General features: G+C 45.1%; 1 protein-coding gene across 1 annotated transcript; it reads right to left on the bottom strand.

The window, feature by feature from the left end:
- Positions 1-1,606: 1,606 nt before the first annotated feature.
- On the bottom strand, positions 1,607-19,925 carry LOC147102656 (protein NATD1-like). The gene is made up of 3 exons (XM_085963358.1): positions 19,753-19,925; positions 4,993-5,111; positions 1,607-3,310 (listed from the first exon to the last, which is right to left on the bottom strand). Exons 1-3 carry the CDS (start codon positions 19,886-19,888, stop codon positions 3,194-3,196), a joined length of 372 nt encoding a protein of 123 aa, XP_085819484.1. The 5' UTR covers positions 19,889-19,925; the 3' UTR covers positions 1,607-3,193.
- Between the last annotated feature and the right edge of the window lie 4,817 nt (positions 19,926-24,742).

The raw sequence follows: 24,742 nt of genomic DNA, 5'->3' as shown, positions 1-24,742 counted from the left end.
TGTGGGAAGCAAAAATAAAAACTGTAGCTCTGTTTTCCAGTAACTCGAGGTGGAAATTTGTCGCTACCCAGTTTCAGGCGTGAAGGTGGCGATGTAAGCTCAGCACATGCCCAAACCAGGAGGCCCGAAATTGGGCCTCGGGCCACATCTGGGTGGGCTGCTGCCGCCGCCTGTCGCACCCCCACAAGCAGCTCGCACTTGTGTAGGAACAATTTCCGGTCATCTGTCTAACTCAGGTAAGGGGGGGGGCGGGGTATGACAGTGGGAGGGGAGCTGCTCGCGGCCGGCAGAAGTGCTGTGGTGCGGGAGGAGCACTCCTGAATTTTTTTTAATAAGATTAAAACTTACCTTTTTGGTGCCGCCCGGCTCCTGGGCCGAATCCACACCAGGAAAACCTGAGTGAACAAGGCCCCTGTACCTGCTCCATTCACGTCAGCTCAACTTCTCTCAGAGGACTCCTAAAACAGGACTAGGACCCTCACTAGCATATGTGAGTATGGGAGGGGGCAGCACAGCCAGATCACTCAGAAAAGGCTTCATGGGAGAGTGGGAGCCAAGCTGGAATATTTAGGCCAAGTCTAAATGGAAGGGAGCAGTGGGCCTAAGTGGGAATCGGGGCCTTGAGCCTGAAGCAAGGTGGGACCCAAGACTGGGGCAAGTAATGAGCAAGGCAGACCCAAAGGTAGAAGGAAGGTGGGGCAGGTAGAAGCTGATATATTAGCTTTTTTGTGTTTGGAGGCCAGGGGAGCATTGTTGGATTCTGCAATGGGGCACAGTGTGGTGCTGCTGCAGACTCGGAGTGTGGGTTTTAAGAGATCACACAGAATCCTGCTGCTCTTCAGCTTTAATCCTTGGAAGCTGCACTCGACTGATTAGCTGGTGCCAACATTGATGTAAACTTCTGCACCCTCTTAAACTCACAGTCCTGGTCGAAAGCCACGTGACCGGCAGGAAGTGTGGCGTTTGGAGGGAAAAAGATTTTATTTATGCAATATGATTGGTGAATAACAAAAGTAGAAAATAACCCATTAGAAAGGGGGACACACATACCTAATCTATAAGGAAGAAAATTGAGGGGTGTTCAAAGAAAAATTGGGACAGACTTTCAGCACAGATGTTTCAGTCACAAAACTTCTTATTGTAGACCTACTGATCTCCCACAGCACGGCTCATGGGAAGCAGGCTGATGGTCTTTTATAAGGGAGAGGAGTGTAATGTCTTTAGACTTTATACTCAGATACTTCTCTCATGCTCAGCACCAAAGACCACACTCGTAACTGAGCCCTTGCTCCCTACAAACCAGAGTATCATTTTATATTTACAATTTCTGGTAATGTAACATTGCCCAGGGGTCAAGTGGGAACCCTTGCCGATGTGCCCCACTTCTGCTGTTTGTCGGCAAAATACACCTGCTCTCAACAGGGTCCCTTCACAGGTTGGAGACATGAGAACCCCTGACAGACGGAGTCCCACCCCCACTTACACCCATGGTATTGTTTGGGGTTGGTCGGTGGCTCTTTCCCTGTAATTAGCTCTTTGAATTGACATAAGCCCACTCATGTTCTCTTATAGGATATCAGAAGAAGAATTGCTCTATCAGACTGTGTGACTTTAGATTATAAACTACAAATCTGGTTTATTAAAAACAAAGGTTAAGTAGTAACATGAAATCAATGCAGCAGGTTTCATTTGATTGCAGAACATTTAACCTACACCTCAGATAAACAAAATTAACAAAAAAGATCGAACAGCAAAACTCTCTAACTGGACCAGTGTCCATAACAAAAGTTCATCTGTGAGGTTTCATCTCTATACCACAGAGTGTTCAAGTATTTGTCAATTGGCAGTATGTTGCCTGAGATGTACCTCTGAGACTGAGATACAGGAACTCAAACAACGTTTTCCACAGCTGAACAAAGCTTATCAAATTAAAGAAAGAAAAGGAGGGAGGGAAGGAAGGAAGGAAAGGATGGGCAACTCGATTGTTCTGGTCTACTGCTTGTTCCCCTGCTTCTATTCAATCATCGGTGGCAGAGCTTTCAGTTGTCCTGCCCTCACTCTGGAGGTCCCTCTCTAAATTGCTTCCCACACCTTCAGAAACCTCCATAAAACCTGTTATAAATCTCATCATCAAGAAACTACTCATGAAATAACGCTGGACGGCCAGCTGGTGGCGCCGTCCAAGGAGTATAAATACTCGGGCGTGGGCCCCAGCTTGCCAGGGACATTTTGTAAGACAAGGAGCTAGTGAAATACAACTAGACCTCCATGTTCTGAAACAAGTTGATTAAAGCCTTGCTTTATGCTCAAGCCAAGTGTGTAGTGAGTTTTATTACGTCAAAACCCACCTGCCTCACAGTGCCTTCAGCCACCTCCCTCCTCCTTCTGCTCAAGCCAACTCCCCTCCAAACTATAGAACATGTTGGAGCATTTTGTTATGTTAAAGGCACTATATAAATGTAAGCACTTGTTGCAGGTAAATAAAAACGAGATCAAAAGATATTCATTGTGTATATAACATTTGTAACTGTAGTATTTAAATTAGATCATTCAAGGAGACACGTACCATACAACGTATAACGAAAGTGCAACTTGTTTAAAAATATATTAAACCTTTGAATTGGTAAAGATGTAAAATACATTTCAGCCAAAGAAAGGCCAGTGGAAAAGGGTAACACAGAAGGAAAACATTTTGGACTTGAAATACATTAAGGGGTTTAATTCTCTCCTATGTCCTATTCTTATTGCCCCCAGTGTTTGCTTCCCTTAGTGCCCTATTTTTAGTAACCCTGAAGTTTTAAATTCTCTGCGGGTGCTGTTTTTACTTTACATAAAATTGCATAGAATGAACAGCACAGAAACAGGCCATTCGGCCCAACAGGTCTATGCCTGTGTTTATGCTCCACACGAGCTTCCTCCCACCCCTCTTCATCTAACCCCATCCATACCCTTCTATTCTTTTCTTCCTTACGTGTTTATCCAGCTTCCTCTTACATGCATCTCTGCTATACGCATCAACTACAGTGTCATTAGTGGACACATCTACATTCCTGTCTGAAAATGATAATCCATTTAATGTGTGATCAAAATCATTTAAACGATAAAAGGGTGATTTTTCTTTTTTTTTCTGTATAATGCTAAGTTGGAGACATTTGTTCCAAACCAACGTGAAGGGGGCCGATGATCTGTGCTGTCAGTTCACTATCCGTTCCCTGTACTGAGGCCTTGGATTCTCCGTCACGTATTTCTTTATAAACCAGCAGCTGATGTGTGCCTTGAGGTCCTCCTCTACCACAAAATTCAAGGCAGCCTGTAGACAAAGTGCAGTTTCACAAAACTTAAATAACATCGGTCAATATCATTCATTACCTTCCAGCATCTTAAAGACCTGTATCGTATCCTCTATGTGGCTCAGTGGTGGCTCTCTCACCTCAGAGTCAAGACGGTTGTGGGTTCAAGTCACACTCCAAAGGCTTGAGCACAAAATCTAGGCTGACACTCCGGTGCAGTGCTAAAGGAGTGCTGCACTGTCGGAGATGCCGCCTTTCGGATGAGACGTTAAACCGAGGCCCCGTCTGCCCTCTCAGGTGGATGTAAAAGATCCTGTGAAAATCTTCTCCGTGGGAGGAGGAAAGAAAGAATTGCATTTCTATAGCGCCTTTCACAACCTCAGGACGTCTCAAAGTGTTTTACAGCCAATTAGCTACTTTTTTAGTATAGTCGCTGTTGTAATGTAGGAAATGGGGCAGCCAACTTGTGAACTGCAAGGGCCCACAAAGAGATATGTGATAACGACCAAATAATCTGTTTTAGTGATGTTGGTTGAAGAATAAATATTGGCCAGGACATCAGGGAGAACTCCCCTGCTCTTCTTCAAAATAGTGCCATGGAATCTTTTATATCCACCTGAAAGGGCAGACGGGACCTCGGTTTAACGTCTCATCCGAACCTCCGACAGTGCAACACTGACTTAGTACTGCACTGGACTGTCAACCTAGATTTAGGGCTGGATTTTCATTCAGGAGTCGGGTTGGAGGCGGGACTACAACTTTCGGGGTTGTAGTCCCACCTCCATCGAGATGCGGCCAATCCACGCAATTTTAACTTGATTGACCTTGTTGAGCCCGCCCAGCGGGCTCAGCAGCCCAATTAAGGGCCACCCAGCAACAGGTGACGTCACAGACTGAAATTTCATCTGCCAAGACGTTTTGACAGATGAAATATCAGTGTTTCACAGCTGTTTGAAGCTGTCAAACACTGACAGTCTGACTTCTAACATGAGTCCTTCTCCACAGACTCAGTTAGAAATCTCTCCTGCGCCGTAAGCTGAAGGCTGTCACTTTTGACAGTTTGCAGCCATTCTGCTTTCTGTGCCGGTGAGATGAGGGACTCCCGGGACCTAAAGGAAGGAAGGCTGAAAAGGTAAGAAAAGGTAATTTACACTTCTTTAATCACTTTAGACACACCAAACACACTTACCTTTGCACTCATGCACACATCACTCACCTGAACACCGACATCTCGACCCCTCCAAGCCCTTCAACCCGACAGCCCGACTCCTCCAACTTGGCGTGGTTTAGAGCCGTCGGGAATCCCACAGTTCAAGCTTAAAAATAGGGATTAGGCTAAAACAGGCAGTTAATTGGCACTAATCCCTTCCCGCCTCGGGTAGGCGGGTCCCAGTGCAGGGTGGGTACCCACCTCCTTTGAAACTGGCATGGGGGCGGGATGGGGTCAGGACCCCCGATTTTGGGATTTTAACCCCCCGCACGCCTCCAATCCCGACTCCACGGCACGATGAAAATCGAGCCCTTAGTGTTCAAGTCCCTGGAGTGGGACTTGAATGCATGACATTCTGACTCAGAGGTTAGCGTGCTACTACTGAGCTATGGCTGACCCAAGATTGCAGCTTTTCATCCTTGATCAGCCCAGAAGTGTAAATCATTGCATATTTTAAAGAAAATCAAGACATATTATGGCAATATTCAATACCTGTGCTAGCCGCACGCCAACTCCTCGTCCCCTGTACACACTTGGCACTGTTGTGCTGTTTAGATCAACCGTTTTATTTCCGATGTAACTGTACCGCAAAACAGCTTCTTCTGACGAATCTGTCAATACACAACTGCCATTACTTCGTTGATAGTGGCTTTCAGGGCTGTGACAACTGTGTATAAAACACTATTCAGGATCTAATGGCACAACTGTCTCAGACACTGTTAGAGCACAAGCTTAACTGGTATCTGCTTAAAGTGATACAGGGCTGGCAGACCTGAGTTCTACAGCCAGCTCTGTATCACTCTATGGCCAGAGAAAACAAGACTTCTGGCCATACATTTACTTTTCGTATTAATAAGCAGCTGTCAGAATGGTGGCCTTTCTGTTAACATTATTAAAAAGATGATTAAAAATGAAATTCCTTTGGACCCACCTGGGAACTCTTTACAGTTCATTCTGCACCAGTTGCAATTGTGCAGCAGCAAACCAAATCCAAAGCAGTTAACACACTGCTGGAGAGCCGTATCCGAACCCACTTGATGGCAACAGGGCATCTGAAATTCCTTCCATTGCTAATTTTAGAGAAGAACTTCAACCCTTAAATGTCTTTTCTCTGTGCTAGACACTCAGAATCAACAACAATGTGCATTTATATAGCGCCTTTAACAAGGCGCTTCACAGGAGTGTTATAAATCAAAATCAGCCATATAAGGAGATATTAGGGTAGATGACTTGGTCAAAGAGGTAGGTTTTAAGGAGCGTCTTAAAGGAGGAAAGAGAGGTAGAGAGGCGGAGAGGGTTAGGAAGAGAATTCCAAAGCTTAGGGCCTTGGCAGCTGAAGGCACGGCCACCGATGGTGGAGCGATTAATAACGGGGATGCTCAAGAGACCAGAACTGGAGGAGCGCAGAGGTCTCAGGGTTGTAGGGTTGGAGAAGATTACAGAGATAGGGAGGTCATGGAGGGGTTTGAAAACAAGAATGAGAATTTTAAAATTAAGGCATTGCTTAACTGGGAGCCAATGTAGGTCAGCGAGCACAGGGGTGATGGGTGAACGGGACTTGGTGTGAGTTAGGACATGGGCAACAGAGTTTTCGATGGCCTCAAGTTTACAGAGGGTAGATCATGGGAGGCCAGCCAGGAGTGCATTGGAATAGTCAAGTCTAGAGGTAACAAAGACATGGATGAGGATTTCAGCAGATGAGCTGAGACGGGGAGGAGTCAGACAATGTTACAGAGGTGGAAATAGGTGGTCTTAGTGATGGCGCGGATATATGGTCAGAAACTCATCTCGGGGTCAAATATGACACTAAGGTTGCGAACAGTCTGGTTCAGCCGCAGACAGTTACCAGGGAGAGGGATGGACTTGGTGACCAGGGAATGGAGTTTGTGGCTGGGACTGAAGACAATGGCTTTGGTCTTCCCAAAATTTAGTTGGAGGAAATTTCTGCTCATCCAGTACTGGAGCAGTCTGACAATTAAGAACATAAGAACGTAAGAAATAGGAGCAGGAGTAGGCCATACGGCCCCTCGGGCCTGCTCCGCCATTCAATAGGATCATGGCTGATCTGAATCTAGACTCACGTCCACTTCCCTGCCCTCTCCCTGTAACCCCTAATTCCCTTATCTGCTAGGAAAATGTCTATCTCCATTTTAAATTTATTTAATGTTGCAGCTTCCACAGCTCTCTGAGGCAGCAAATTCCATAGATTTACTACCCTCTGAGTGAAGAAGTTTCCCCTCATCTCAGTTTTGAAAGGGCAGCCCCTTATTCTAAGATTATGCCCCCTAGTTCTAGTCTCACCCATCAGTGGAAACATCCTCACCGCATCCACCCGATCAAGCCCCCTCACAATCTTATATGTTTCGATAAGATCACCTCTCATTCTTCTGAACTCCAATGAGTAGAGTCCCAACCTACTCAACCTTTCCTCATACGTCAACCCCCTCATCTCTGGAATCAACCGAGTGAACCTTCTTTGAACCGCCTCGAGAGCAAGTATATCTTTTCTTAAATATGGAAACCAAAACTGCACGCAGTATTCCAGGTGTGGCCTCACCAATACCCTGTATAACTGCAGCAAGTCTTCCCTGTTTTTATACTCCATCCCCCTTGCAATAAAAGCCAAGATTCCATTGGCCTTCCTGATCACCTGCTGCACCTGCATACTAACTTTTTGTGTTTCATGCACCAGGACCCCCAGGTCCCTTTGTACTGTAGCACTTTGCAGTTTCTCTCCATTTAGATAATAACTTGCTCTTTGATTTTTTTCTGCCAAAGTGCATAACCTCACACTTTCAAACATTATATTGCATCTGCCAAATTTCTGCCCACTCACTTAGCCTGTCTATGTCCTTTTGCAGGTTTTTTATGTCCTCCTCACTCACTGCTTTCCCTCCCATCTTTGTATCATCGGCAAACTTGGATATGTTGCACTCGGTCCCTTCCTCCAAATCGTTAACATAGATTGTAAAAAGTTGGGGTCCCAGCACTGACCCCTGCGGAACACCACTAGTTACTGATTGCCAGCCCGAGAACGAACCATTTATCCCAACTCTTTGTTTTCTGTTAGATAGCCAATCTTCCACCCATGCCAGTATATTACCCCCAATCCCGTGATTTTTTATCTTGATCAGTAATCTTTTGTGTGGAACCTTGTCAAATGCCTTTTGGAAGTCCAAATACACTACATCCACTGGTTCCCCTTTATCCACCCTGTATGTTACATCCTCAAAGAATTCGAGCAAATTTGTCAAACATGACTTCCCCTTCATAAAACCATGCTGACTCTGTCCTATTAAATTATGTTTATCCAAATGCTCTGTTACTGTTTCCTTAATAATGGACTCCAACATTTTGCCAACCACAGATGTTAGGCTAACTGGTCTATAGTTTCCAGCTTTTTGTCTACTTCCCTTCTTAAATAAGGGTGTTACATTAGCAGTTTTCCAATCTGCCGGGACCTTTCCTGAGTCCAGGGAGTTCTGGAAAATAATCACCAATGCATTCACAATCCCTACCGCCACTTCTCTCAAGACCCTAGGATGTAGGCCATCAGGTCCGGGGGATTTATCCGCCTTAAGCCCCATTATTTTACTGAGTACCATCTCCTTAGTGATTTTAATCGTGTTTAGCTCCTCCCCCCCCCCCATTGCCCCCTGTTTGTCCAGTGTTGGGATATTTTTAGTGTCCTCTACTGTAAAGACTGATACAAAATATTTGTTCAGCGTCTTTGCCATCTCCATGTTCCCCACCACTAGTTTCCCGGTCCCATCCTCTAAGGGACCAACGTTCACTTTAGCCACCCTTTTTCTTTTTATATAGCTGTAGAAACTCTTGCTATCTGTTTTTATATTTTTTGCTAGTTTACTTTCATAATCTATCTTCCCTTTCTTAATTAATCTTTTAGTTATTGTTTGCTGGCTTTTAAATGCTTCCCAATCTTCCATCCTCCCACTAGATTTGGCTAATTTATATGCCCTTGTTTTCAGTCGAATACTATCCTTTATTACTTTACTAAGCCATGGATGGCTGTCTTTTCTTTTACTCCCCTTTTTCCTCAGTGGAATATATTTATCTTGAAAGATGTGAAATATCTCCTTGAATGTAGACCACTGCTCTTGTACCGTCTTACACTTTAATCTGTTTTCCCAGTCCACTTTAGTCAATTCTACTCTCATACCTTCATAGTCTCCTTTATTTAAGCTTAGTACGCTGGTTTGAGATCCAACTTTCTCACCCTCAAACTGAATTTGGAATTCAACCATATTATGGTCACGCATTCCAAGGGGATCCTTTACTAGGACATTTTTTATTAATCCTGTCTCATTACACAGGACCAGATCTAAGATTGCCTGCCCCCTGGTTGGTTCAGTTACATACTGCTCAAGGAACCCGTCCCTAATACACTCTATGAACTCTTCCTCAATTAAGAGACAGTGGAGGGATCGAGGGAGGTGGTGGTGAGGTAGAGCTGGGTGTCGTCAGTGTACATGTGGAAACTGATGCTGTGTTTTCGAATGATGTCACCAAGGGGCAGCATGTAGATGAGAAATAGGAGGGGGCCAAGGATAGGTCCTTGGGGGACACCAGAGGTAACGTTGTGGGAGTGGGAAGAGAGTCCATTGCAGGCAATTCTCTGGCTATGACTGGATAGATAAGAATGGAACCAGGTGAGTGCAGTCCCACCCAGCTGGACGATGGCGGAGAAACGTTGGAGGAGGATGGAGTGGTCAATGGTGTCCAAGACTGCATACAGGTCAAGAAGGACAAGGAGGGATAGTTTACCATTGTCACAGTCACATAGGATATAATTTGTGACTTTGATAAAAGCCGTTTCGGGATTGTGGCAGGGGTGGAAACCTGATTGGAGGGATTCAAGCATGGAGTTCGTGAAAGATGTGCACTGATTTGGGAGGCGTCAGCACGTTCAAGGACTTTGGAGAGGAAAGGGAGGTTGGAGATGGGGCAGTAGTTTGCAAGGACTAAGGAGTCAAGCGTTGTTTTTTTGAGGAGAGGGGTGATGACGACAGATTTAAAGGAGAGCGGGACAGTACCTGAGGAGAGAGAACCGTTAACAATATCAGCTAACATGGGATCCAGGAAGGGACGTTGGGTGGTCAGCAGTTTAGTGAGAATAGGGTCGAGGGAGCAGGAGGTGGGTCTCATGGACAAGATGAGCTGGGAGAGGGCATGAGGGGAGATAGGAGAGAAACTAGAGAAAGATGCAAATTCAGGGCTAGGGCAGGGGGAACCTTAGATGAAGTTTGGCCAGGTGAGCTAGGGGAAGCGACAGAGCCAGCTGATCAGATGGTCTCAATCTTAATGACAATCACTAGACAGTCCTATTGTGTACAGTGGTTGTAATATTGTGAAGCATAATTTTACAACAGATTTTTTAATCAATATGCAGTACCTTCATTGGTTATACTATCATAGAATCACAGAGCACAGAAGGGGGCCATTTGGCCCATCATGCCTCTGAAAGAGCTACCAATTAGTGCCACTCCCCACTCTTTCCCTATAGAATAAAAATACTTAACTGGAGGAGGGCTAATTTCAGCAAATTGAGGATCTGGTCTAGGTAAATTGGAGTCAAAGACTGGCAGGCAGAAATGTAATGAAGCAATGGCTGGCCTTTAAAGAGGAGATGGTTGGGTACAGTCTCGGTACATTCCCACAAGGAGGAAAGGGAGGGCAACCAAAGCCAGAGCTCCTCAGATGAAAAAGGAGTTAGAGAGCAGGATGAAGCAGAAAAGGGGGCATAGGACAGATGTCAGTTTGATAACACAAGGGAGAATCCGGCTGAATATAAAAAGTACAGAGGAGAAGTGAAAAAGGAAATAAGAGGGGCAAAGAGACAGTATAAGAATAGATTGGTGGCTATCATAAAAGGGAATCCAAAGGTCTTCTACAAGGAATAGTAACAATTAAAAGGTTGTCAGAGGAGAAGCGGAGCCGATTAGGGACCAAAATGGAGGTTTATTGGTAGAGGCAGAAGGCATGGCTGAGGTACCAGTTGAGTACTTTGCATCGGTGTTTACCAAGGAAGAGGACTTTGCCAAAACTACGGTAAATGAGAAGGTTGGTGGGATACTGAATCAGACAATAATAGATAAAGAGGAGGTACTGGAAAGGCTGGCAGTACTTAAAGTGGATAAGTCGCCCGGTCCGGATGAGATGCATCCTAGGTTGCTGAGGGAAGTAAGGGTAGAAATCGTGGAGGTGCTGGCCTCAATCTTCCAGTCCTCCTTAGATACAGGGGTGGTGCCAGAGAACTGGAGGATTGCAAATGTTACACCTTTGTTTAAAAAAAGGGGATAAAGCTGGCAATTACAGGCCAGTCAGTTTAACATCGGTGGTGGGGAAGCTTTTTGAAACAATAATCCGGGAGAAAATTAACCTCCACTTGGACAAGTATATGGACTAATAAAGTAGAACCAGCACAGATTTGTTAAAGGCAAATCGTGTTTGACTAACGTGATTGAGTTTTTTGATGAGGTAAGAGAGGGTGGATGAGGGCAGTGCAGTTGATGTTATGTATATGGAATTTCAAAAGGCGTTTGATAAAGTACTGCATAATATGCTTGTAGGCAAAATTGAAGCCCATGGGATAAAAGGGGACATGGAGACAAAATTGGCTAAGGGATAGAAAACAGAGGGCTGTGATGAATGGCTGTTTTTCATATTAGCTTTCAAAAGGCAATTGGATAAATACTTGAAGGAGAAAAAATTGCAGGGATATGGGGAAAGAGTGAGGGAGTGGGACTAACTGGATTGCTCCTCGAAAGAGGTGGCACAGACTCAATGAGCCAAATGGACTCCTTCTGTTCTGTACTATTCTATGATTCTATGATAGCCCTGCATTTTTTCCCTTTTTAAGTAGAGATCCAATTCCCTTTTCAAAGTTACTACTGAATATACTTCCAAAACATTTTCAGGCAGTGGATTCCAGATCATAAAGATCATTGGAAGTAAAAAAAATTCTCATCTCCCCCCTGGAGTTTGCTAATTACCTTAAATCTGTGTCCTCTGGTTACCCATCCTCCTGCCAGTGGAAATAGGTGTGAAACATTTTGGGATATCCAGAGAATATGATAAGGCATTATATAAGTGCAGGTTTTTTCTTTCATCTTTCCCTACTAGTTAATGTCTTTGTGCAAAAATTCCTTTTTGCTCACTTTTATCACAGCCATTAACCTACTTATTTTAAATTGGTTAAATGACTATATTCGAATAGTGCAAAAAGGAAATTATGCAAAGACATTAACCAGTGCACTAGCAAAAAGAATTAAACACCTAGATGTTCTTGGTTGAATGGGGAGGTAAGATATTGAAATAATGTTGACAAATATAAATAGAGGAACAGAATATCAAAGCAAAAAGATCACACTAGATATTTATAAATCACTGGTTAGGCCTCAGCTGGAGTATTGTGGACAATTCTGGGACCCACACTTCAGGAAAGATGTAAAGGCCTTAGAAAGAGTACAGAGGAGATTTACCGGGATGTTACCAAGGCTGAGGGACTTCAATTATGAGGATAAGTTGGAAAAGTTAGGACTATTCGACTTGGAACAGAGAAGGTCATCTTTCCTGAAATGTGGGTGTCCAGAACTGTCCACAATACAGGTAGACTATCCTTTATCCGAACTTCCGAAAACCGAAAACCTCTAAAAGCCGCAAGTTTTTTCGTTCAGCGTAAGTCGTGCGCACGACATGACCAGAGTGGCGCACGACTTACGCTGAGCAGGGCAGAGTGTCACAGAGTTCCCTCCTGGGTAGGAGATTGCAGGCCGAGCCGGGCAGTGTGAAGGAGGTACCGGGAGAGTGAACCCAACAATACAGCGGCCCGTCCGATAGCTGCAGCGGCCCGTCCGATATTCTTTTCTCCCCCCCTCCCCGACTCGACCCAACCCGAACCGCGGCCCGTCCGATATTCTTTTCTCCCCCCCGACCCGACCCCCGACCCGAACCGCAGCCCGTCTGATATTCTTTTCTCCCCCCCGCCCCAACCTGACCCGAACCGCGGCCCGTCCGATATTTTCTCCCCCCCCACCTGACCCGACCCGACCCCCAACCTGATTTGCGGGCCAGCTTAGTAGGAGTCAGCCGATATCCGGCTTTCCAGAGAAGCAGGAAGGGGAATGAGACACGGAACAGTCGCAAGAGGTAGCCTGAACTTTAAAAATTTATATTAAATACAAATTTCCCAGTCTTATAATAATACCTTCTGAAATCCGAAAAATTCCGAAAACCGAAACTCAGCTGGTCCCAAGGCTTTCGGATAAGGGATAGTGTACCTGTACTCCAGTTGAGGCAACCTAATAGAGGTTTTCAAGACAATGCGATGTTTTGATAAGCGTAGAGAGAGAAAAACTATTCCCTCTGGCGAGTGGGTCAATAACCAGAGGTCATAGGTTTAAAATCACTGGTAAAAGATCTAGAGGGGAGATGAGAATTTTTTTCACTCAACAACAACTACTTGTTATTTATAAGAGTTGTCGGGACCTGGATGCTCTACCTGAAAGGTGGAAGCTGATTACATGAATAATTTTAAAAGGGAGTTGGACAGGTACTTCAGGATGAGGAACTGACAGGGTTACGGACAAAAAGCGGGGATGTGGGACTGAGCTCAACTGCTCTTTCAAAGAGCCAGCACCGGCACAACGGGCCGAATGGCCTCCTTCTGTGCTGTAAGATTCTATGATTCTATGAAAAGGTTTCAGTATCGCTAGTTTTCGAGTGAGGTTACGTTATGTTCCTATACAGGTAGATTCTCAGTGTTTGACATTGTGAAGCAAGATACATTTATAAAATTAGAAACAAAAAACTATTGGTCACCACCAATAAGAAATATGTATTAACTCCATATTACATAATGGGAATCAACAATATTTCAAAATGTTTCTGCTGTTGTTGTAATAATCTACTGGCTGTAATCTCGCATTATTAACATTGAATTGTGTGGGAAAAGTAGAAAGTTACTTAAGTCTAAAATCTTGGTGTCATCACACTAGAGTTGAATATCCACAAGTGTTTCTATGCTGAAGATACCTCTGAACATTCCGTAACAACTTGCATTTATATAGTGCCTTTAAAGCACCGGAACCTCCCAAAGGGCCTTCACAGTTGGGCATCGGGTGCAAGCGGAAGAAGGAGGTTAAAGGAGATAGTTGAAGGTATCGTTGAAGAAATCTTGACTTTGTGCGATAGTGTAAATCGGGTGATAGCGAGTTGGCAGCCCGTTTCACATCTCCCCCATTTTTTTTTTGCACTGACTCAAAAATATTCTGAGCACAAATTTTAAGCAGTGTGTCAGCATTCCTGTTAGCGCCAGCTTACGGTATATGCAAATTAATGCATATTTCTGCACATCAGTTTTATATGTGGCCCATGGAGCTCCACGGTACACCCACAAATGAAGTATGGACATTCTTGCATAACAACAGTGACTACACTTCAAAAGTACTATATTAGCTGTAAAGCACTTTGGGATGCTCTGAGGTTGTGAAAAGCGCTATATAAATGCAAGTCTTCCTTTTTTAAGTGAACCTATGCTGCAGTACCAATGTTCTGCCATAAAGGGGTACACTTTTTTTACACGGTGCACTGAGGGCCTCTACTGGCAGACCCAGAGTTGTAGCTTTACTCAGGCCATTCGGAGATATTGGGGGCAATTTTCATCTTCAAGTGAAAAGCATCCTAATTTGCACTGCTTTCAGACCCACCTGAATCCCAAGTGCTAATGGCACTCAACCTTCATGTCTTACCTTATGTGCGTAATAATTCACAATTTCAGGTGCAACTAGGATAACACCATTGGTAGGAGGTGAAAAGCCAAATTTAAAGGGATGGGGTCAATTAAAGGGGGTGTCACAAGGAGGGAAGTGGGGGGACACAAAAATTTAGAAATCTTTTGGAGAGCATTAAAAGGCATCTTAATCTATCAGCAATCTTTTCCAAAGCTGAAGGAGCATGAGATTAAGATGTGACAGGCCAGAATGAAGGGAAAAAGACCTGCAGGTACTGCTGAGCCTGTAGGCAAGCCCAACTTTGATGGCTGCTGAAGTCAAGGTGGTGTGTGCAAGGAGAGTTTTCCTCTGTACCGTTCTGCAACACCATTCCACAGTCGAGTTTCAGGCCAGTCGACCATTACTATCCCTGCACACGTGCAATGTCCATGCTCTGTGGTGGCCGCTGGCGTCCTTGCAGCAGATGGTGGAGCTCAGTATCTTCCCTGCTGCTTATCCAGAGGCAGGTTGCATCAATCACTCCCAGAAAGGTTTGCCAGGGTCCGTGGTGGCATCTTGGCAGATGCAGCCAAACAGAAAACGCTGGCCCCCCAATTGCTCTCACATGCAATACCATCGAATGTGTAACACGCTGCGATTGGGATGCTTCTGAAAAGCCTTCCGGCACAAGGTTTAGGCGGGCATTCACATCTCATTCTCAAGCCACAAGGGTTTTCCGGTGCAGCTGTCATTGGGAAGAGGAGCCTCCATCAACAGCATCTGCCAAAGTGAAGTTTGCTTCCTCTCTGCAGATGTTGAGGTGCAGGTGTAAGTGCGGGAGGGAGGCCACAGAGTACTAAAATATGGTGCCTCGCCTTTCCCCCACCTCTTTTTACACATGGTTAATGAAACTCCCACCTACATCAGAGAGGAGCTTCAGATGTCCACCTCAAGCTCGACCTGAAAATGGAGCAGTGCCTTAAGCTGATTTCCGCCGGATTTCCAGGCCTCTACTATCCCACTACGTCTTCTTCTGCCCTTAACTCCAACCTCAAATCATCTCTACTGCACCAGTACATTTTTCTGCTTCCTACACCAGCCATCTATCCACGTGGCCTCTCTAAGTTAGACTGCCTCATTTTATTACACCACTTAGTGCATGTTTATGCAATAGGGCTCATATCCAACTTACTTGACGTAAGCTCATTAGAGCCGCCAGATGAAGGAGACCTTCGTTTCAGCAGTCTGGGCTAGATTTAGCTCCGATTCCAAAGGTGAAAGGCCATTTCAGTGATGCAATTACCGAACTATGTCAAATGGTAGTAGAGGACTTGGGGGCCTCCTCCCTGACAAACAAACCTGCAACCTTTCTACGCTCTATGCGAAGAGTCAGAGGTTCAGACTTAGTGCCCACTTGCCCTCTTCAGCTGCCAAACATTCTCCTCTCACCTCTACCTGAAGACGCCTCTCCAGGGAACTGGAGCTCCGTTCCAGACTGTGCGGTGTGAATTCCTGGCCTCACAATGGTTTTGCGAGATCAGGAGTTCCCGCCTGCTGCATGCGGCAATCCGGCACAGATGAAGCGCGCGTTCAGACAAATCACGTCAACGTGACATCCAAAGGAAATATTACCCAAGCTTGTATGTAAAGATTGCTGGATATGATTCTGAACAACTAAACTGCCTATGGCTCTGAAACTAGTCTAAAGAATATGTAAAAGAGACAAAAGGAAAGATTGTGATTTAAAAATATTTATTGCATTTTTTTTCCTGAATGTGCCTACTGTGTATACTTGGTGGTGTGGCACCTCAATGAAATAACTGTGTGGGTATGTGCCCCGTATATTTCTCTTCTGCTGGCGATACAGTTGGTGGAAAGTGGTTTGTCCAACTTTGGGCATTAAGAGTGGATGGTAGAGGGGATCATTGGCACTCCCTGATGATGGGATATCAGGGGGAGAAGTGCTTTCTGGGGCACCACAAGAAATGCAGCCAGAGCAGCATGACATCACGGACAATCAACCTCTTGCCTCTGTAGTGTTCTACTTTGGTCCCTGGTAGTGTGAACCTCCTCATGGCTGCCATAAAACTGTCCAAGTACAGAACAATATGGATCTACAAAGCTAAAAAAAAAAACTCCCTCATAATTTACTATATATTTTTCTGCAAGACTATCGATCCTTGATAGTAGGTCTCCTTGAATGTTAGATCCTATGTCAGACATAGCAGCAGTCAGCGCATTATGCAGCATACCTCGTAGTCCTTGGGTCATTGAGATTTCCACAGCAGCCTCTTGGTTGGCACTATGGGTCTGGCACATTATGGACATTGAAGATAGAGGTAACCAGCCTCTTGTTTATACCACAGGTATCATGCCCATTACATTCTGTATAAGGCACTGGTTCTCCATTACCCTCAGCTTGAAAGCAGTCCCACTGATCTCCATACACGCCGCTCCCTCTGTTTGGCTCCCAACCCTTCATTGGCCTCCCAAAAGATATCTTCAGCCGTGGCGGTTCTGCCTTTTCCACGATCGGTGAGTGTTCTTGTGCTAGTGTTTCACTAACTTTTGGAGTTCACAAAAAAAATCACAAAGTTCGGTCAGCCATAGAAACTCATGGTACCCCCTCACAGCATCTAACTGCCTCTTGAATGATTATAGGCTTATTGACTTCACAACCTTAACAGTAAGGTTATTCCAGGGGGAGATGTACTTCCTGACCTCAGCTCTGAACATGCCGTTTACCAGTTTGTTCTTATGTCCCATTGTCACACAGTCTTGATTTAACTTGAAATGGTGCCCTCTGATTAACCTCTGATTTAGTATCTTGCACATCTTTATATGGACCACTCTCATTCACATCCTTTCAAGGTTAAATAATCTGAGTATTTCCTTTCCTTCTATCTCCTTCCTCTGGACCAGCCTTGTGGCCTTGTTCTATACCACATCTAGGGCTTGAATACCAAGTTATATTGCCAAACCAGTAAAGTATTAGTCTGGGGCTGCCATGCTTCAGCTGTGTGTGCTGGTAACTGCAGCACACCGGAAAAAATGTCTTATGTTTATGCAACCTGTCCTCATAAATTTAACCCTCTAAGCCATCCTGTGAGGTGCATGGGAAAACATAGTATGGGAGGGAAGACACTGTACTCACTGGCAGACAACCCATATCATTAACTGTCACTCTTCAATAGCTTCTTCTACATCAGTACTTTCGATGACTGTGGTTCGCAATCCAGTCTTCTGCGCTTGGCAGCATTTCTTGACAAAATTCTATAGACTCTGGAATAGTTCCCATGGATTGGAGGGTAGCTAATGTAACCCCACTATTCAAAAAAGGTGGTAGAGAGAAAACAGGAAATTATAGACCGGTAAGCCTGACATCGGTAGTGGGGAAAATGCTAGAGTCCATTATAAAAGATGTAATAGCAGAGAACTTGGAAAACAGTGACAGGATCGGACAAAGTCAACATGGATTTACAAAAGGTAAATCGTGCTTGACTAATCTACTGGAATTTTTTGAGGATGTAACTGGTAGAATAGATAAGGGAGAACCAGTGGATGTGGTGTATTTGGACTTTCAGAAGGCTATTGATAAGCATAAGAGATTGGCGTGCAAAGTTAAAGCACATGGGATTGGGGGTAAGGTACAGACTTGGATAGAGAACTGGTTGGCAGACAGGAAGCAAAGAGTTGGAATAAACGGGTCTTTTTCCGAGTGGCAGGCAGTGACTAGTGGGGTACTGCAGGGATCGGTGCTAGGACCCCAGCTATTCACAATATATATTAATGGTCTAGACGAAGGAACTAGATGTAATATCTCCAAGTTTGCAGATGCTGTGAGGAGGATGCAGAAAAACTCCAGTATGATTTGGGCAGGTTGGGCGATTGGGCAGATGCATGGCAGATGCAGTATAATGTGGATAAATGCGAGGTTATCCACTTTGGTGGCAAAAACAGAAAGACAGATTATCTGAACGGCAATAGATTGGGAAAAGGGGAAGTGCAACGAGACCTGGGTGTCCTTCTGCACCAGTCGCTGAAGGTAAGCATGCAAGTGCAGCAGGCAGTTAAGAAGGCAAATGGTATGTTGGCCTTCATAGCGAGAGGATTCGCGTACAGGAGCATGGATGTCTTGCTGCAGTTGTACAGGGCCTTGGTGAGACCACACCTTGAGTATTGTGTGCAGTTTTGGTCACCTTATCTGAGGAAGGATGTTCTTGCCGTGGAGGGAGTGCAGCGAAGATTCACCAGACTGATACCTGGGATGGCAGGAATAACGTATGAAGAGAGGGTTTTATTCATTGGAGTTTAGAAGAATGAGAGGGGATCTCATTGAAACTTATAAAATTCTGACAGGACTAGACAGACTAGATGCAGGAAGGATGTTCAGAACCAGGGGTCACAGTCTAAGGATAAGGGGTAAGCCATTTGGGACTGAGATGAGGAGGAATTTCTTCACCCAGAGAGTGGTGAACCTGTGGAATTCTCTACCACAGAAGGCAGTTGAGGCCAACTTATTAAATATATTCAAGTAGGAGTTAGATATATTTCTTAAGGCTAAAGGGATCAAGGGATATGGGGAGAAGGCAGGGACAGGGTACTGAATTTGGATGATCAGCCATGATCTCATTAAATGGCAGAACAGGCTCAAGGGGCCGAATGGACTACTCCTGCTCCTACCTTCTATGTTTCTATGAACCTTGTCCTGACCTCCTGTCACATTCTTTCAACGGTGGCCAAGCTGGTGATCCCTCCCCAGCTTTGCTTTCTTGCATTTAGACTTGGAGTAAGGGGGAAAGGGCACCAGAACATTTCTGCCCTCCTGGAAGGTAAGGTAACCCTTCCATAATCAGTGTCCGCAAAACCTTTAATGCAAGTTTATTCAACCGTATCTTCTGAAGCATCTGACGAATCCACAAATGGTTTAGTCCTTATACTCGGTCAAGTGACGTATCTCTTACACATTAAGGTGCCACGGTATGATAGTCACTGGTCTGCTGTGATTGGTTCCACGCTGTTGCCTAAACTTCACAAATTGGGTAGCATAGGCCTGCAGAGAGAGAAAGTTCTTTGTACAACAAGTATGTTATTTATAAATCCATCAATACCTAGAAATTCATCCCCAGGAGAGCTGACAGCCGAAGAAAAGTTAAGACCTTCACTTGTAGAAAAGTTAAAATCACCACTTGTAACTCAGAAGCATGTAATTGTGAGTACTTCATTGGCTGTAAAGTGCTTTGGAACATTGTGAAAGGTGCTGTAGAAATATGCAAGTCTCTTTTTAGATGCATGATTGTGAGGGTGGAGATATGCGCATTGTTAACATCAGCCGCTGGGAGGCCCGGTCTGAGTTTGCGCAGTGGAGGCTTTTTATATGTTGTATACAGTGGCTCGGGCACCGCCCGGCGGCCCCGGGTAAAGGATGGAATCATTGACGGAGGAGCTGAGCCTGCTCGCCGGCCCTGACCTCTCGGCTAAGCCGGGCCAGTCCGCCTGGGCTCCGTCCCAAGCTACTTACCGTCCAGCTTAATGGAGAACTGGCGTTTTGCCCGGTCGTGTTGAACATACAGGTCGGAACTGCCGCCGCGGCCCGACCAGCCTCTGGCTCCGGAATTCATCAGCGCCGACAGGTTAGCGACAAACCGCCGTGACATGGCCGTCTGCAACCTGCTGCCCCGCGACCAGCGCGCTGGCGCCCCCTGTCCCAGCGGCCAGAAACTGCGGTCCGGCTCACAGCCTCCCAAACTCATCTCAACTCACCTCAAACTCATCTCACCTCAACTCAAACTCAACTGACCTCAAACTCAACTCACCTCAAACTCAACTCATCTCATCTCAAACTCATCTCAACTCACCTCATCCTCACCTCAAACTCATCTCACCTCAAACTCAACTCATCTCATCTCAAACTCATCTCATCCTCACCTCAAACTCATCTCACCTCAAACTCAACTCATCTCACCTCAAACTCATCTCACCTCAAACTCAACTCATCTCATCTCATCTAACCTCAAACTCATCTCAACTCATCTCATCTAACCTCAAACTCATCTCATCCTCACCTCAAACTCATCCTCATCTCAAACTCATCCTCACCTCAAACTCATCCTCACCTCAAACTCATCTCACCTCAAACTCAACTCATCTCATCTCAAACTCATCTCATCTCAAACTCATCTCATCTCAAACTCAACTCAAACTCATCTCGCCTCAAACTCATCTCGCCTCAACTCACCTCGCCTCAAACTCACCTCGCCTCAAACTCATCTCACCTTAAACTCAACCCAAACTCACCTCAAACTCAACTCAAAACTCATCTCACCTCAAACTCAATTCAAACTCCAAACTCATCTCACCTCAAACTCATCTCACCTCAAACTCAACTCAAAACTCATCTCACCTCAAACTCAGCTCAAACTCATCTCACCTCAAACTCAGCTCAAACTCATCTCACCTCAATCTCATCTCACCTTAAACTCAACCCAAACTCACCTCCTCTCACCTCACCCTCAACCCAAACTCACCTCATCTCTCACCTTAAACTCAACCCAAACTCACCTCAAACTCAACTCACCTCACCTTAAACTCAACCCAAACTCACCTCAAACTCAACCCAAACTCACCTTGCCTCACCTCAAACTCAACCCAAACACACCTCACCTCAGACTCAACCCAAACTCACCTCACCTCAAACTCAACCTCAACCCAAACTCACCTCACCTCAAACTCAACCCAAACTCACCTCACCTCAAACTCAACCCAAACTCACCTCACCTCAAACTCAACCCAAACTCACCTCACCTCAAACTCAACCCAAACTCACCTCACCTCACCTCACTCAACCCAAACTCACCTCACCTCAAACTCAACCCAAACTCACCTCACCTCAAACTCAACTCACCTCAAACTCATCTCACCTCAATCTCAACTCCAACTCACCTCAATCTCAACTCCAACTCACCTCAATCGCAACCCAAACTCACCTCACCTCAAATGCAACCCAAACTCACCTCACCTCAAACTCAACCCAAACTCACCTCACCTCAAACTCAACCCAAACTCACCTCACCTCAAATGCAACCCAAACTCACCTCACCTCAAACTCAACCCAAACTCACCTCACCTCAAACTCAACCCAAACTCACCTCACCTCACCTCAAACTCAACCCAAACTCACCTCACCTCAAACTCAACCCAAACTCAACTCACCTCAAACTCAACCCAAACTCACCTCACCTCAAACTCAACCCAAACTCACCTCACCTCAAACTCAACCCAAACTCACCTCACCTCAAACTCAACTCACCTCAATCTCAACTCCAACTCACCTCAATCTCAACTCCAACTCACCTCAATCGCAACCCAAACTCACCTCACCTCAAATGCAACCCAAACTCACCTCACCTCAAACTCAACCCAAACTCAACTCACCTCAAACTCAACCTCACCTCACCTCAAATTCAACCAAACTCATCTTGCCTCAAACTCAACCCAAACTCACCTCACCTCAACTCAAACTCAACCCAAACTCACCTCACCTCAAACTCAACCCAAACTCACTTCACCTCAAACTCAACCCAAACTCACCTCACCTCAAACTCATCTCACCTCAAACTCAACTAAAACTCATCTCACCTCAATCTCAACCCCAACTCACCTCACCTCACTCAACCCAAACTCACTTCACCTCAAACTCAACCCAAACTCACCTCACCTCAAACTCAACCCAAACTCACCTCACCTCAAACTCAACCCAAACTCAACTCAAACTCAACCCTACCTCAACCCAAACTCAACCCAACCCCACCTCGACCCCAAGCTCAATCCCGACCCCAACCTCGACCCCAACCTCAACCCCGACCCCAACCCCAACCCTCAACCCCAACCTCGACTCAACCCCAACCTCGACTCAACCCAGCCCCAACTCAACTCCAACCTCGACCAAACTCCAACCTCAACTTCAACTCAACTCCAACCTCAACTTCAACTCAACTCCAACCTCAACTCAACTCAACCCCAACCCAAACCATAACCTAACTTTGTTCCTACAACAAATATGTTATTATTTAGCAACCCGTCAATACCCAGAAATTCATCCCTAGTGGTTGATGTTAATAACGTGCTTATTTTCATCCTCACAATTACATGCATCTAAAATGAAAGACTTGCATTTCTATAGCACCTTCACAAAGTCCCAAAGCGCTTTACAGCCAATAAAGTACTCTGTGACGTGTAGTCGCTGTTGTAGTGTAGGAAATGCGGCAGCCAATTTGTGCACAGGAAGGTGAAAACAGCAGTGTGATAATCTGTTTTAGTGATGTTGATTGAAGGATAAATATTGGCCAGGACACCAGGGATAACTCCCCTGTTCTTTTTCAAAATAATGCCATGGGATCTTTTATGTCCACCTTTGAAAGCACAGGGTCTCGGTTTAACATCTCATAGAAAGACAGCACCTCTGACAGTGCAGCACTCCCTCAGCACTGCACTGGGAGTGTCAGCCTAGACTTTTGTGCTCAAGTCTCTGGAGTGGGACATGAACACACACCCTTCTGACTCAGAGGCGAGAGTGCTACCAACTGAGCCACAGCTGACACATAAGTTATATAAGTCTCAGTTATAAGTGACGGTCTTAACCTTTCTTTGGCTGTCAGTTCTCATAAGGATGAATTTCAAGGTATTGATGGGTTTCTAAATAACATATTTGACAAAGTACCACATAATAGACGTGTTAGGAAAATTAAAGCCCATGGGATTAAAGGGACAGTGGGTGCATGGATAGGAAATTGGCTAAGGGACAGAAAGCAGAGAGTAGTGGTGAACGGTTATTTTTCAGACTGGAGGGAAGTATGCAGTGGTGTTCCCCATGGGTCGGTATTAGGACCACTGCTGTTTTTGATCTATATTAATGACCTGGACTTGGGCACACAGGGCATAATTTCAAAGCTTGCAGATGATACAAAACTCGGAAATGTAGTAAACAAGGAGGCAGATAGTAACAGACTTCAGGAGGACATAGACAGACTGCTATAATGGGCAGACACATGGCAGATGAAATTTAATGCAGAGAGGTGTGAAGTGATAAATTTTGGTAGGAAGAATAATGAGAGGCAATATGAACTAAATGGTACAATTTTAAAGGAGTGCAGCAAAAGAGACCGGAAGGTGTATGCAATGTGCCCATTAAGCTGCGTGGCTGCGTCGCAGTCTGGAGGTCCCACACTGGCCGCTTGCTGGCTTTACAATGGAAAAACCGTGCATGTACACAAATCTTTGAAGGTGACAGGACAACTTGAGAAGGCTGTTAAAAAAGCACATAGGATTCTTGGCTTTATTAATAGAGGTAAGAGTACAATAGCAAGGAAGTTATGGTAAACCTTTATAAATTACTGGTTAGGCCTCAAGTGGAGCATTGTGTCCAATTCTGGGCACCACACTTTTAGGAAGGATGTCAAAGCCTTGGAGAGGGTGCATAAGGGATTTACTAGAATGGTCCCAGGGAAGAGGGACTTCAGTTATGTGGAGAGACTGGAGAAGCTGGGGTCGTTCTCCTTAGAACAGAGAAGGTTAAGAGGAGATTTGATAGAGGTGTTCAAAATCATGAATGGCAGAAGGGTCGGTAACCAGAGGACACAGATTTAAGGTGATTGGCAAAAGAACCAGAGGCGACATGAGGAAATATTTTTTTGCACAGCGAGTTGTTGTGATCTGGAATGCACTGCCTGAAAGGTTGTGGAAGCAGATTCAATAGTACATTCAAGAGAGAATTGAGTAATTACTTGAAGGTAGGGTTGCAAAATTCTGGGAATTTTTAAAAGAGGAAACTTTCCATGGGAATTTTCGGGAATTTATGGGAATTTGGGGAATTTATGGGAATTTAGAGTTTTTTTGCACACTGATGGTTTTTGTCTCTGACCCTTATATTATCTTTGTCGTCAAAATAGACATACTGTTCCATACAAATAAAAACAGGCTTTCAAAACTTTATTTAGGTTATAATTTTGAACTTTATTGAACCCCCACAAAAAAGACCCATCTAAAATAAAATAAAAAGAGCGTCAGCTTATTTAGCCTGTAATTTGTCCTTATTTTGTCCCTTTGAGTCTTCTACTCATGAGTCTTCTGAGTCTTCTACTCCTCATTGCTCCTCCTGATTCTCTGACTCTGACTCTGGCTCTGACGTGTCCATTTCCTCCTCTGTGTCAGTGTCTAGCTGTGTGGTGGACACTTCTGTATCTGGCTCAATAAGTTGTAGGTTCGCCCGGATAGCCACCAGTTTCTCCACTCTCTTGTTAGTCAGCCTGTTGCGCACCTTTGTATGCGTATTCCCAAAAAGTGACCAGTTTCGTTCAGAGGCCGCTGATGAAGGTGGGATTTGGAGTATCACCGATGCAATAGGTGACAGGGCCTCAGATGCACAAAGTCCCTTCCACCAGGTATGTGCACTGATATGCTTGCATGATTCCCATATCCCATCCCCATTCCAAAGACCTTGCTTGGTAGAGAAC

Source organism: Somniosus microcephalus, chromosome 21 (genome assembly GCF_052327205.1).
Source record: "Somniosus microcephalus isolate GS21.2 chromosome 21, FLI_Smic_1.0, whole genome shotgun sequence".
Taxonomy (NCBI): domain Eukaryota; kingdom Metazoa; phylum Chordata; class Chondrichthyes; order Squaliformes; family Somniosidae; genus Somniosus; species Somniosus microcephalus.
Note: the sequence above shows the minus strand (reverse complement) of the source record. Positions and strands in the feature narration are given on the sequence as shown.

Coding starts and splice junctions, on each gene's coding strand:
- LOC147102656 (XM_085963358.1), bottom strand. CDS start 19,888: ATGTCACGGCGGTTTGTCGCTAACCTGTCGGCGCTGATGAATTCCGGA. Junction 5,112..19,752: donor GTTCTCCATTAAGCTGGACG/GTAAGTAGCTTG, acceptor GTGTATTGACAG/ATTCGTCAGAAGAAGCTGTT. Junction 3,311..4,992: donor TTGGCGTGCGGCTAGCACAG/GTATTGAATATT, acceptor CTTTGTCTACAG/GCTGCCTTGAATTTTGTGGT.